This window comes from Pelophylax lessonae, assembly GCF_965119305.1.
Source record: "Pelophylax lessonae genome assembly, chromosome: 4".
Lineage (NCBI taxonomy): Eukaryota > Metazoa > Chordata > Amphibia > Anura > Ranidae > Pelophylax > Pelophylax lessonae.
Window position 1 is genome coordinate 510,514,798 of NC_138771.1, and position 14,132 is coordinate 510,528,929.

At 42.7% G+C, this 14,132-nt stretch overlaps 1 protein-coding gene across 1 annotated transcript in view; it reads right to left on the bottom strand.

Annotated features, from left to right (window-relative positions):
* Positions 1 to 14,132, bottom strand: part of LARGE1 (LARGE xylosyl- and glucuronyltransferase 1) — a 716,318-nt gene that overhangs the window by 270,907 nt on the left and 431,279 nt on the right. Inside the window, exon 6 of the mRNA XM_082255353.1 lies at positions 2,673 to 2,844. Within this exon, the coding sequence (XP_082111479.1) occupies positions 2,673 to 2,844 (172 nt within the window). The remainder of the gene's footprint in view (positions 1 to 2,672; positions 2,845 to 14,132) is intronic.

Below are 14,132 nucleotides of genomic sequence, written 5' to 3' on the forward strand. Positions count from 1 at the left end.
GCGTGTTCACAGAACTTTCTCCAATCACCATTGGTTCTCCCTGCATCTGCTTACCCCTTGTCTGACCTCCAAACCCAAAGCCATAAAGGGCCATAGGAGACATACAGTTGTAGCACCCTCCTGGGTAAGTGCTAGTGAGAAAGTATAGTTTGAGCTCTGTCTGCTTACCAGAGGGGCTCTGCACGTGACTCGATATTGTTCTCTGCCTACCATAGAGCAGGATCTGTTAGTGAGGTCTGATCATTGTGCTCAGGATGCAGCTCATTCTGTCTAGAGAGTGCTTCACCCTGGTCCAATAGGGAGGCATGTTGGACAGTGGAAGGAAACCTGAAGAATGGGTGCATGGGCTTTTGATACAGTCCTTATGATTGGCACAGAGAAAGTACCTCGGTGCATGTTAGGATACTGTATAAAAGCCAGGAGCACATGTGCTCTGGGTCTTCTGGCTGGATAGCAGAGTCCCGGAGGGAGGGGGGCGGCTACCTCCCCATCTGTAGAGGTGCCATGCAGCCCCAGGGGGATCGTCCTGAGGGCCTGGAGAGTAGCAGTGAGGAACTGAACCCGGAGGTCCAGAGGAGCTGACTGAGAGGGGAGACACTGGAGGATCTGTTTCTGCAGTACAGTGAGTACAGAATCTCATGTCAAGGGGCCTGACCTGAGGGGGGGGGCCACCCCTATTCCTAGGATAGTCAGTGGACGGGTGTCGGTTGAAAGGGGTGCTAGTGAGAGTGTCCTGAAGATAAGTCATTATCTACCAGGTCGTCTTGCTAGGAATTAAAGAGAGCAGGAAGCTTGACCCTTTCTACACTTGCAGCAGTGTGGATTAGGCAGCCTAGCTGTTTCCAATCAACCTAGAAGGCTTAAAGATAGAAGTCCTCCACTAATGTGAATAGTTCAAACAGGAGCATCCCAATATTCCCTTCTCCTATCCCAGTTCCAAATAAACACCAAAAAAACCAACACCCCTAGACTGTTTATTGTGTGACGAGCAATCAGGAGCAAGGAGGGATCAACAAACTATATCTCAAGGTAACGGTGTGCTGGTAATCAGTGGAGACCATCAAGTCATTATTCAGCAGGCCCTTCGGGGACAGTGCTACACAGTAATAAAAAAAAAAAAGATACCCCTAACCTTGGGAAGCCTGTATTAGGGCGCTTTGGGCTTGTGGCATCATTTGAGATGCTCCAGTGATCATTCTGAATTCACTGACAGGTGCATTTGATCTGCAGTTACCCTCCTCTTGACCTGCATTTATACATTCCATTCATTCATTCCATTCTTAGATGGGAATGCAAAACCCATTTGAGGTAAAAAAAAAAAAGCTTGTCGGCACAGCCCGGTACATAAACCTTAGAGTAGAACTTCAGCCTTCCCTTCATCCTTGAACAGTTGTACATGTTCCTCTCCTGTATTAAAATTGCTTACTCTGATTTCTCTGCACACTGTGCATTTTACAGAGCGTGCATTAGAAGCTACGGCAAGTCAGATAAAGCCCACCTCATTTCCTGTCTGGAGGACATCCAGGATCATCTAGCTCATTTCTTCCTAGCCTGACTGTCTCTGACCCACCCCTTTAATTCATTGGTTTGAAATTCCTTCAATCACGTAGGCTCAAGGCAAATTGGTATTTGCATACCTCCACCAAAGAGCCCACTTTTGAGGCAGGGCGCTGTGATGTTATCTTAAGTAGGTATGTACAGCACCCTGCCGGTCCCTCCAGCCAACCATGATCTGCCTGCATTACACAGAGAAGCACAGAGACCCAATGATGACATCGCTAAGGTTAAAATAAGGTATGCAATAGAGACTGAAAGGCTTTATTACAAATGTCCTTAGCATGTTGGTTGGTTGGTTGGTTGGTTGGTTGGTTGGTTGGTTGGGGGTGCCAAGGAAGGCAATAGAGAAAGAAAATATAAGTGGATAAAACTTCATGTTTAAACTATCTTTCCTACTATCTTATATGGTCAGTACTAGGATTAGTTTAGTAGGATAATCAACGATTCTCTAAGGTCACCAAATGCCTACGGCCTCTTGCACATGATACTCCTGTTTGAGCATCTACTTTTTCATCAGGTTTTGTTTTTTTTATGTATCTTCGTGCATATGTGTTCGGGCAATTTCGCACAATTTTGCGGAAACGTATTCTTGTGTTCTTGTCTTGTGCATTATGTAATACGGCCATTTGAGCACATTTGTGTGCATTCGCGCGCATGAGGCGTAAATTACTGCCAAAAATGCAGATTTTTCTATTTTGTACTTACTGAAGAATGCCTGGCCCTCGTTTATGCGCCTGTGTGCATAGGCACATTACAATGAATGGGCTGTATTTTAGCTCAGAAAAAAAAAGCTGTACTGAGCTTTTTTAAGCTGCAGTGTACAAGAGTCCAAACACTAACACTTTTTCTACCGATCATTAGTAGAATAATAATACTTCAGAAATTAATCCTACAATATCTTCCTTCTCAGCACCAATTTCAGAGTGAACAGAGACCGCATTTATCAGAGATCCTTCACCTTTTTACAACCTCACTGGCCTATAGATCGTAGCTTTATAAATATGTAGGAGAACATCGGGCAAAGATCCAACTAAAAGCAGCCAAATTGCTGTACAAAATACACAGAGTGAGGTGCTCAGATTGGCTTGCAATATAGAAATAGAGAGTTCTCTGACCTTTGAACTTGTGAAAGACGGCCCACAGCTCAGCGATGTCTGTGGCAAAGGTGATGTCCGTGTCCAGGACAATGACTCGCTCCAGGCTGGCCGGAAGAGTCTTGGTAAGCACTAGCTTCATGAGTCCGTATATTCCTGAGTAATGTTTGTTCGGAATCCATGACACCTCGGACTGTAGGCAGGAAAACAGGAAAAAGATCATAAAGAAGAGTTTAAAGGAAACAAGCAAAGAGAGAATTGCGTCACTGAGACATATGAACCAAACATATACCAGGTTGATGACTCCCTAACCACTTAATGAAAATGTACTGTATTTATTCCAAAAAACAGGGTATAGCAAGCAAATGGAATATGTTGCATTTTTCACATTCACCAACACCTAATACATATTATTACTATATAGGATTTATAGATCGCTTTACAACATGAGGGGTAGACAGTACAATTACAATACAATTCAATACAGGAGAAATCAGAGGGCCCTGCTCAATAGAGCTTACAATCTAGAAGGGAGGGTCAAGTGATACAAAAGATAAAAGCTGTGGGGGAGGAGCTGATGGAGAAAATTAAAGTACACTTGTTAGGTGAAGGCAGGATAGGCTTCTCTGAAGAGGAGGGTTTTCAGGGATTGTCTAAAAGCAAACAGAGTAGGAGATAATCAGACAGATTGGGGTAGGGAGTTCAACAGGATGGGAGAGGCTTGGGAAAAGTCCTTGAGGCGAGAATGAGAGGAAGTGACGAGGGAGCTAGAGAGCAGAAGGGGGAGGAACGAAGAGATTCAAGAGAATGATTGGGTTGGTATTTTGAAACTAGGTAATGATGTAGCTAGGGGCCAAGTTGTGGATGGCCTTGTAGGTTATTGTTAGTATTTTGAATTCAATTCGTTAGGCAAGTGGCAGCCAATGGAGGGATTGGTAGAGAGGAGAAGCAGACCCTGAAGGGTTAGCAAGCTGGATGAGCTTGGCAGCAGCATTTATAAAGGACTGTAGGGGGGATAGCCTATGTAAAGGTAGGCCAATGAAAAGGTAGTTGCAGTAGTCGAGGCGAGAGATAACCAGAGAGTGAACTAGGAGCTTTGTGGTGTCATTGGTTAATGGCTGTATTTTCGAGATGTTGTGCAGGTTGAGGCGGCAAGATTTGGACAGTGGGGTGGGGTGGGATGGGGATCCAGTAAGGACTTTTGGCTAGTGAATGTTTTAGAGAGTTGGGGAAGATGCCAGAAGAGACGGAGAGATTAAAGATGTGAGTTAGAGAATGTAGAATAGAGTCAGAGGGTGAACATAGAATTTGCAAGGGAACAGGGTTTAGGGGGTTAACGGGTGGACATTAGAAAGAAGTTTAGCAACCTCGTCTATAGTGGTGGGGTTGAATGAGGGAAGTAATGATTGTACCTGTGGACATTCAGTGCTAAGTGGAGAAGGTATCTGTACAACGAAGATCTCCTCACAAATTGTATCAATCTTATGTTTGTAGTGATTGGTGATCTCCTGGGCAGTGAGTGAGTTAAGGGGTGGAGGGAGTGGAGAATGAAGGACAGTCGAAGGTAGAGAAGAATATATCTCCTTCTGGAGATTAGGGCCTATTTCACAGGGACTATGTCTATTCTGATCTGCAGGGGATCAGTGAATAGATCCCCTGCTGAATCTGAGCTGAAGGATACATTAACAGACCCATGTTAGGTCTATAGCTAGGTGAATGTGAAAAAACATGTTTGTTTACATCCGACTACCTCAGGTCCATTACGCTTAGGCCTAAAAAAAATTGAAAAGAACGCAGACCTTTTCATTTTTTTTCCCTGCCTAGATGGGCTTGGAGGTAATCAATCGGTTGTAAACAGACATACATTTTTACATCTGCCTGCCCATAGACTTCCACAGAGCTTCTGCTCAGACTGGCCTGAAAAACCATCAGGTGGATTTGGGCTGAAAGGCTGTGTGAAAGGACCCTAAACTCAGCTGTCATCAATCAGTACATTATGATTCAATGACAATATTATGCATAAAAGCAAACTTCAATAACAACGTATCAATTTATCTAGTAGATTTGAGAACCAACAAAACGTACATATTTTAACCACTGAAGGACCAAGTCTATTTCTGACACATGTTGTTTACAAGCTATAATGTACAAATACTGTACTGGTGACCATAGCATAAGGAACAAACTTTTCAGAGAAAGGGAATTCAATAAGACACAGGGCCACTCACTAAAACTAGAAGAAACACGGTTGAACCGTAAACGACGTAAGGGGTTCTTTACTGTCAGAGCGGTAAAGATGTGGAACTCTCTTCCACAAGCAGTGGTATCAGCAGGGGGCATCGATAGTTTAAAAAACACTATTAGATGGGCACCTTAAAGACCACAACATACAGGGGTATGCAATGTTCGGTTAGCAGCAAACACACACACACATTATGGGTTGAACTGGATGGACTGATGTCTTTTTTCAACCTCACTATGTAAATAATCAGTATTTTTTTTGCTAGAAAATTATTTAAAACCCCCAAACATTATATATATATATATATATATATATATATATATATATATATTTGCGCAGCAGTCTCTTAAACGCATTTTTAAAAAAAATAAAATAAATACATTTCACTGAATTTAAAAAACTATACAGTAAAGTTAGCCCCATTTTTTTGGATATTGTGAAAGATGATGTCACGCCAAGTAAATAGATACCCAACATGTTACGGTTTAAAATTGCGCACATTCATAGAATGGAGACAAACTACAGTACTTAAAAACATCCATAGCTTAAAAAAATGTTAACGTTATTAGTTTAGAGCTACAGAGGAGGTCTTTTGCTAGAATTATTGCTCTCGCTTTGACGATTGTGGCGATACCTCACATGTGTGATTTAAGCACCGTTTTCATTTGCGGGTGCGTTTTCTTCTGTGAGCGCGCTCACGTGGGTCGGGGGCGCAATACATGTTCTTTTTATTTATTTTTTTAACACTGTTTAAAAAAAAATAAAAAATCTGACCATTTTTATTGCTGTCACGAGGAATGTAAACATCCCTTGTGATAGTAATAGGCAGTGACAGGTACTCTTTACGGAGGGATCTAGGATCTAAAATAACTCAGACCCCTCCAATGCACCTCAAAGTATTCAAAATGCCGAAATACTGACAGTTTTTTTAAATCGGCGCCATTGACAGCTGAGTAAACCAGAAGTGACGTAGTAATGTTGCTTCTGGGTTACATGATCGGAGACCAGATCAAAGCCGAATCTGGCTTTGTTTGGGACTTCAATCAGCCGGCGGACGCGCCGGCTGGTTGCTCAGGTCTTCTGGTGGGACGGGAAATCCGGGCAGAGCCACGGAAGGCGGTGGGGTGGGGGGACGTCCCCTCCTGCTCGCTGGGGTAAAGGAGCAGAGTTCTCCAGGAATGCAGATTATTTTTGAAGAGGAGAATTAGAGGAAGGAGCAGAGTTCTCCAGGAATGCAGAGTATTTTAGGAGAGGAGAATTAGAGGAAGGAGCAGAGTTCTCCAGGAATGCAGAATATTTTAGAAGAGGAGAATTAGAGGAAGGAGCAGAGTTCTCCAAGAATGCAGAGTATTTTGGGAGAGGAGAATTAGAGGAAAGAGCAGAGTTCTCCAGGAGTGCAGAATATTTTAGAAGAGGAGAATTAGAGGAAGGAGCAGAGTTCTCCAGGAATGCAGAATATTTTAGAAGAGAATTAGAGGAAGGAGCAGAGTTCTCCAGGAATGCAGAATATTTTAGAAGAGAATTAGAGGAAGGAGCAGAGTTCTCCAGGAATGCAGAATATTTTAGAAGAGAATTGGAGGAAGGAGCAGAGTTCTCCAGGAATGCAGAATATTTTAGAAGAGGAGAATTAGAGGAAGAAGCAGAGTTCTCCAGGAATGCAGAATATTTTAGAAGCAGAGAATTAGAGGAAGGAGCAGAGTTCTCCAGGAATGCAGAATATTTTAGAAGAGGAGAATTAGAGGAAGGAGCAGAGTTCTCCAGGAATGCAGAATATTTTAGAAGAGGAGAATTAGAGGAAGGAGCAGAGTTCTCCAGGAATGCAGAATATTTTAGAAGAGAATTAGAGGAAGGAGCAGAGTTCTCCAGGAATGCAGAGTATTTTAGGAGAGGAGAATTAGAGGAAGGAGCAGAGTCCTCCAGCAGTGAAGAATATTTCACAAGATGAGTTGTATTTTGGAAGGAGAGGAGTCCTCCAGCAGTACTGAAAAGTGATAAAAGCCTCCTTTACAACCGTCTTGAGATGATCATGGCACCAAATGCACCTCAATATGAAACAAAGCCAATCCATCATCTTCTGTACAGTAATAATAAATCTGTTACTGGTCACCTAATAATGGTGCTCCAAAGGCGTACAGTACATAAGACGGCGGACACTTCAAAAAGAAGGAAATGGCTCTAAACCCAGCAGAGAGTAAATAATCAAGATCTAGGGATGGCTTCAACACAAGCAGCAGGATCATAAATATATATTACATTCACATCAAGCGAAACATTATCATATTATCCCCTCGACAGCGGCCAGTGATGGAAATACCGCGCCAGTCTCCCTCTGAAATGGAACCAAATAGCAAAATAATGATATTTCACATCAAGCTGAAATAATATTTTATTTTATCCCCCCTTCCCCCGATGCTCTGGCTATATGCGGCTGTTTCCTCTAGGGTGTTTATATAGACATTATAATGTAGTGAATGGTCCATCTTACACCGATGGTGTGAAAATACAGTGGGCAGTGGGGGTGGGGCAGGGAATATGCCGCATTGGCTGGCAGATCTGGAAGACAAACTCTCGGCTATTTGAAGATTATTGAACTGATTTATAATCTAAATATCAATATAAATTCATTGTTTATTTTGCAGTTTGCTACCACTGGATGTCGTGTTAAGCAAAAGCGAGGGCGGTGTTGTAAATGATCAAAAACCGGATAACAATCGTGATTTATGGTTGCACCATTTGTTATTTATCCCCAACACATAAATGCAGGTAATCCAAACTTTCACTGTTAAATAACTCTAAAAGAGACCTTGTAGTCCAAATCTCCATGAACAAACTGCTGTCATGTCACAAAATACAACAGTATTTATTTTTTTTTGCAGAAAAAGCTCCACTTTAAATAATAAAGTGTTAATAAACTCATAACAATAAAATCAGTCTGTATATGCAGTAAACAGGGGCGGGCTGGGCCAGGGGGCAAAGTGGCAATTTCCCCCCAGGCCGCTCTGATTCCCTGTAAAATGGGCCGCTGTACAGGCAGCTCAGGACTGTGCATGTGTCGGAGCTGACCGGGTGCTGCTGCTCGGGCGGCTCTGGCAGGGTTACAGCGTGGAGGAGCAGTGAAAAGAATGTCTCTATCTTCCACTGCAGCTGCGAGCCGGCGATATGTCCTGTGACAGGGATGTTAGCTGCCTGTACCTGTCACACAGGACTGAGATTGTTTGTGTTCCATTCTTACGGAGCAAAGCCCCCCTCCTCTGTAGAAATGAGAGAACAGATCTGCTCTGCCTCCTCCCGCCCCTCTCTTCCTGTGCCCGCCCACACATTCTCTTCACATCACACGGGCAGTCTCCAGTGTGGGCGGGTAAGTTTAAAGTTGTCTAGTCGGGAGTGCACAGTGCTTTCCTAATCCTGCATATGCATGCTTTTGGATGAGTTTGTGTTAGGCAGTCTGCAACTGAGAGTTGTTTTCCTGGCTTTGAGTGGTGTTTCTAAGTCTTAGTACCCAGCTCACAAAGAACTGTTCTTGTTGGCCATAGAAACCAGTCAGACTTTCCTGCTCCTCTTAAGCCCCATGTCAAATGAGTGTTTCTGCTACTAATGATAAATCCCAAGACAAACCACTGATAGAAGTGCTCCTTTGCTGGGTCTAAATGCTGTAGAAGTTCACTCACTTACTTGGAAGCAAAGAGCGACATTTCACTGATCCAGTGAGGGAGCCACTCCATAGGAAAAGGTAAGTGGTTTGTTACTGGTGAGTTGTAGAGGATTGCTGGTCTGACATGGCCTTCACTATCCTGGACTTATAGAATGGACACTCTGATTACTATGGGACGTGTGCTGTTTTTTCCTTTTCACTTTTATGTATGGAGCCCAGTATTTAGATCTCCACTGGATGTACAGTCCTCGCTGTATGTCCTTTAAAACCACTTCTGGACCGGAAGGATTCCCCCCCTTAATGACCAGGCCATTTTTTGCGATTCGGCACTGCGTTATTTTAACTGACAATTGTGCGGTCGGGCGACGCTGTACCCAAATACAATTGATGTCCTTTTTCCCCACAAACAGAGCTTTCTGTTGGTGGTATTTGATCACCTCTGCGATTTTTATTTTTTTGTTTCATAATTTTAGGCCAATTTGTATTCTGCTACATATTTTTGGTAAAAAATAAATCCCAATAAGCGTATTTTGATTGGTTTGCGCAAAAGTTATCGTGTCTACAATGTCAGTTAGGTGTCCGATCTGTCCGCCGCAATGTTGCAGTCCTGCAAAAAATCGCTTATCGCTGCCAAATTGCCAATACTAGTAAAGAATAAACATGACATAAATCTTTCCCCTAGTTTGTAGAAACGATAACTTTTGCGCAAACCAATCAATATACACTTATTGGGATTTATTTTTTACCAAAAATATGTAGCAGAATACAAATTGGCCTAAAATTATAAAAAAGTTTTGATTTTTAATTTTTTTTATTATTATTGTGAATGTTATATAGCAGAATGTGAAAAATATTGTTTTTTTCAGAATTGTCACATTTTTTTGTTTATAGCACAAAAAATAAAAATCGCACAGGTGATCAAATACCACCAAAAGAAAGCTCTGTTTGTGAGGAAAAAAAAGGATATCAATTTTATTTGGTTACAGCATCGCACGACCACGCAATTGTCCAATAAAATAACGCAGTGCCGAATCGCAAAAAATGGCCTGGTCATTAAGGGGGAAAATCGTCCGCTCCAGAAGTGGTTAAAACATTTTTCTAGGTGGCACTGATGTGGAGACACTAATATGGGGCACTAATAGGTGGCACTGATGCAATGATGGGCTGCACTGATGAGCAGGCACTGAAAGGTAGCACTGATTGGCGTCACTTGCTGGGCATTGCTGAGGCTGCACTGTAATGCTGTGCTCTGATTATCTGTACAGGTCTCCCCTGCGAGGAGATGCCACTGATCTGGCTCTCCACATTTTACACATGATCCACTGTGATTGGACACAGCCAATCACATGTGCAATGAGCCGCGGCATCGGCTCTTTAACGAGATCGGGGTCATATTGGTCTTGTTTCATAACAACATCAATACCCGCTATAAAAACCAGATGGGCATGGATGGTGAGCTGATTCGGTGGTTCAACGGGCCACTTGACTAGATTTGCCCCCCAGGCCTAAGGCTGCCAGCCCTCCCCTGGCAGTAAAGCATGCTTGTAATACCCATGTGGAACCTAAGGGGTTAACCCTCCACATTGTGTAAAAAGGCTGTTTGATCCTGTCTTCTTTGATCCTCCCCTGCTTCCACTATCCCTTATCCATCTGCTGATAGTACAAAGCCTTGGGCCACTCTGCACATGCTCAGTCTGGTGTATATTTCTAGATTTTTTTTTGGGGGGGGGGGGGTGCATGTGATCAGCACAGGGCCAGTCAGCACTGTCCAGACAGAGGGCCAGGGGTCATGCAGCCCCATAGGACAGTCAGAGAAGAATGGAAACTCCTCCTACAAGCCAGACACTAATAGAAGTCACAAGACTGCTATATACTGCTGATGAGAAAAAAAAACTAAAATAATTGCATTTCCATGTTCCATGTTTCTATGTACTGTGGGAGACCAGATCTTGCACTGGCACATTACTTTGTGTGCTGTTCTTAAAATAAATAATATATATCTGATGCTTGGACCACTTTAACAAAATATACAGGGATGCAAGGTTTTGAAACAACAGTAAAAAATTCTGTAGAAAAAAAAATAAAAAATTCAGGTAAACGATGTAGCTAATATATATATATATATATATATATATATATATATACAGTGCCTTGCGAAAGTATTCTGCCCCCTTGAACTTTTTGACCTTTTGCCACATTTCAGGCTTCAAACATAAAGATATAAAACTGTAATTTTTTGTGAAGAATCAGCAACAAGTGGGACACAATCATGAAGTGGAATGAAATTTATTGGATATTTCAAACTTTTTTAACAAATAAACTGAAAAATTGGGCGTGCAAAATTATTGAGCCCCCTTAAGTTAATACTTTGTAGCGCCACCTTTTGCTGCGATTACAGCTGTAAGTTGCTTGGGGTATGTTTCTATCAGTTTTGCACATTGAGAGACTGAAATTTTTGCCCATTTCTCCTTGCAAAACAGCTCGAGCTCAGTGAGGTTGGATGGAGAGCGTTTGTGAACAGCAGTTTTCAGTTCTTTCCACAGACTCTCAATTGGATTCAGGTCTGGACTTTGACTTGGCCATTCTAACACCTGGATATGTTTATTTGTAAACCATTCCATTGTAGATTTTGCTTTATGTTTTGGATCATTGTTTTGTTGGAAGACAAATCTCCGTCCCAGTCTCAGGTCTTTTGCAGACTCCATCAGGTTTTCTTCCAGAATGGTCCTGTATTTGGCTCCATCCATCTTCCCATCAATTTTAACCATCTTCCCTGTCCCTGCTGAAGAAAAGCAGGCCCAAACCATGATGCTGCCACCACCATGTTTGACAGTGGGGATGGTGTGTTCAGGGTGATGAGCTGTGTTGCTTTTACGCCAAACATAACGTTTTGCATTGTTGCCAAAAAGTTAAATTTTGGTTTCATCTGACCAGAGCACCTTCTTCCACATGTTTAGTGTGTCTCCCAGGTGGCTTGTAGCAATCTTTAAATGACACTTTTTATGGATATCTTTAAGAAATGGCTTTCTTCTTGCCACTCATCCATAAAGGCCACATTTGTGCAGTATACGACTGATTGTTGTCCTATGGACAGAGTCTCCCACCTCAGCTGTAGATCTCTGCAGTTCATCCAGAGTGATCATGGGCCTCTTGGCTGCATCTCTGATCAGTCTTCTCCTTGTATGAGCTGAAAGTTTAGAGGGACGGCCAGGTCTTCGTAGATTTGCAGTGGTCTGATACTCCTTCCATTTCAATATTATCGCTTGCACAGTGCTCCTTGGGATGTTTAAAGCTTGGGAAATCTTTTTGTATCCAAATCCTGCTTTAAACTTCTCCACAACAGTATCTCAGACTTGCCTGGTGTATTCCTTGTTCTTCATGATGCTCTCTGAGCTTTAAACGGACCTCTGAGACTATCACAGTGCAGGTGCATTTATAAGGAGACTTGATTACACACAGGTGGATTCTATTTATCATCATTAGTCATTTAGGTCAACATTGGATCATTCAGAGATCCTCACTGAACTTCTGGAGAGAGTTTGCTGCACTGAAAAGTAAAGGGGCTGAATAATTTTGCACGCCCAATTTTTCAGTCTTTTATTTGTTATCAAAGTTTGAAATATCCAATAAATTTCATTCCACTTCATGATTGTGTCACACTTGTTGTTGACTCTTCACAAAAAATTACAGTTTTATATCTTTATGTTTGAAGCTTGAAATGTGGCAAAAGGTCGCAAAGTTCAAGGGGGCTGAATACTTTTGCAAGGCACTGTGTGTATATATATATATATATATATATATATATATATATATATATATATATATATATATATATATATATATAATGTTTTTTCGGTCCCAAATGGAGAGGCTAGCAGAGGCTCACTGTGCTAGTTCAGTGTGTCTGCACTGCAGCTCTGGCTACAGTCACCCTTTTATTACTGCAACTGCCTCTCAGTGACATGGAATCCCATCACCACCAGCGGCATTTTGCGTTTCATTTACCTCTCCTACAGCGTAAATGAAGACACTGCTGAAAACAACATTGTTATGTTTGATTAAGTTTATAATAACATTTATTGAACATTTCCAACTGGAGCTTTCTTTTGGAAAACAGTTAAATTGGTGGGTTTAGTTCCACTTTAAAGAAAGATAAAGATGTTTTTCAATTGCAACTGTTGTGTTTAATTGTGCCGTTAACTATGCTGTCGTTGCATCTGACATATTCAATCTGTCAAATGACAGCAAATGACAAAAGTTCATGCTACACCTGCGATGCCCAGCAGAGGGCAGCACCCCCAATTCAAAGCATACATACAGGACACTATACTGTACAGTATAGCAATTTGTGGTTCTGGTGGTCAAAAGGAACCAAAATGTGCTCTGAGAAGAGTCCAGCATCGTTTCTTGGGTTAAAAGGAATTTTTATACCCCTTTCATCTTTTTTTAAACTTCCTGCCAACCATGTATTCGGAACTTTACAGTACAGAGATGGTCCAATATAATAGAGCCAATGATTCTAAATAACATATTTCTGTTCCAGATTTATTGGCCATCATCAGGCAAAGTATGGAAGTCAAGGCTTCTGTGGAGCAGGGCTCGGGGGCCACAAAAGAAAAAAGTGCCCTTTTTTTTTTTTTTTTTTGAAAATTCTTTTTATTAGGTTTTTAGAAAAAGAGCAACATACAAAACAGAGCCGTTGGGCATTCCCTGGCTCAATAACACAGATCAGAGCAAAAACAAAAAAGCATAAAAAACATCCCCAAACAAGGCTGCACCCAGCTGCTACAAGAGATCGTGCTTCACCATGGAGGATTGTGCAAACAGTGATAGTCCATACACCGCGGGACAACCCAGGAGCCCATGAGGGTGGCGAGAGTCCCGACTCCACCGTACACAGGGGGAGAAGAATCCATACAAATCAAGGTCCCGGGGTCACCCCCTCAGAGCCCTTAGCATTATTAGCAGTTTCGCTGGACTCCAACCAGATGTCCCAAACCTTCGCAAACTTCTGTGGGCAACCTCTGTTGGCATAAGTTGCCTTATATAGTGGGATCACCAAATTCACCAAAGATTTCCACGCGGAAAGGGTGGGCGCCTCGGGCCTCCGCCATCTGAGCACCACCAATTTCCTCGCGTAAAACTGCAGAAGGCCCAAAAGAGTGCGAGTCGCCACTGAATGAGCCAAATCATTTACAAGTCCCAGGATACAATATTCTAGCTTGAGGGGCACGCGGATGGTGGTCACTCGAGTCACAAAGTCCAGGATTCTGGTCCAGTATACAACCAGGGGCGGGCAATGCCAGAGCATGTGCGTATATGCGGGGTCCACCGCACCGCAGCGCCAGCAGGCCGCTGGTGTGTCAGGGAAGGCCCTATGCAGTCTAGTCGGAGTCAAATGAAATCGGTGGAGGATTTTGTACTGCACTAGGCTGTCCCTGGCGGCCACCAATTGATGGAAAGGATAGTCCCAAATGTCCTCCCAATCCTCCGCATCTAGGTCAGGGGCCTCCGCCACCCAAAAGGCCTGCAGGGCCTCCATCCCAGAGTGTACGCTAGGTAACAGGGTAATGTAAATGGTGGAGAG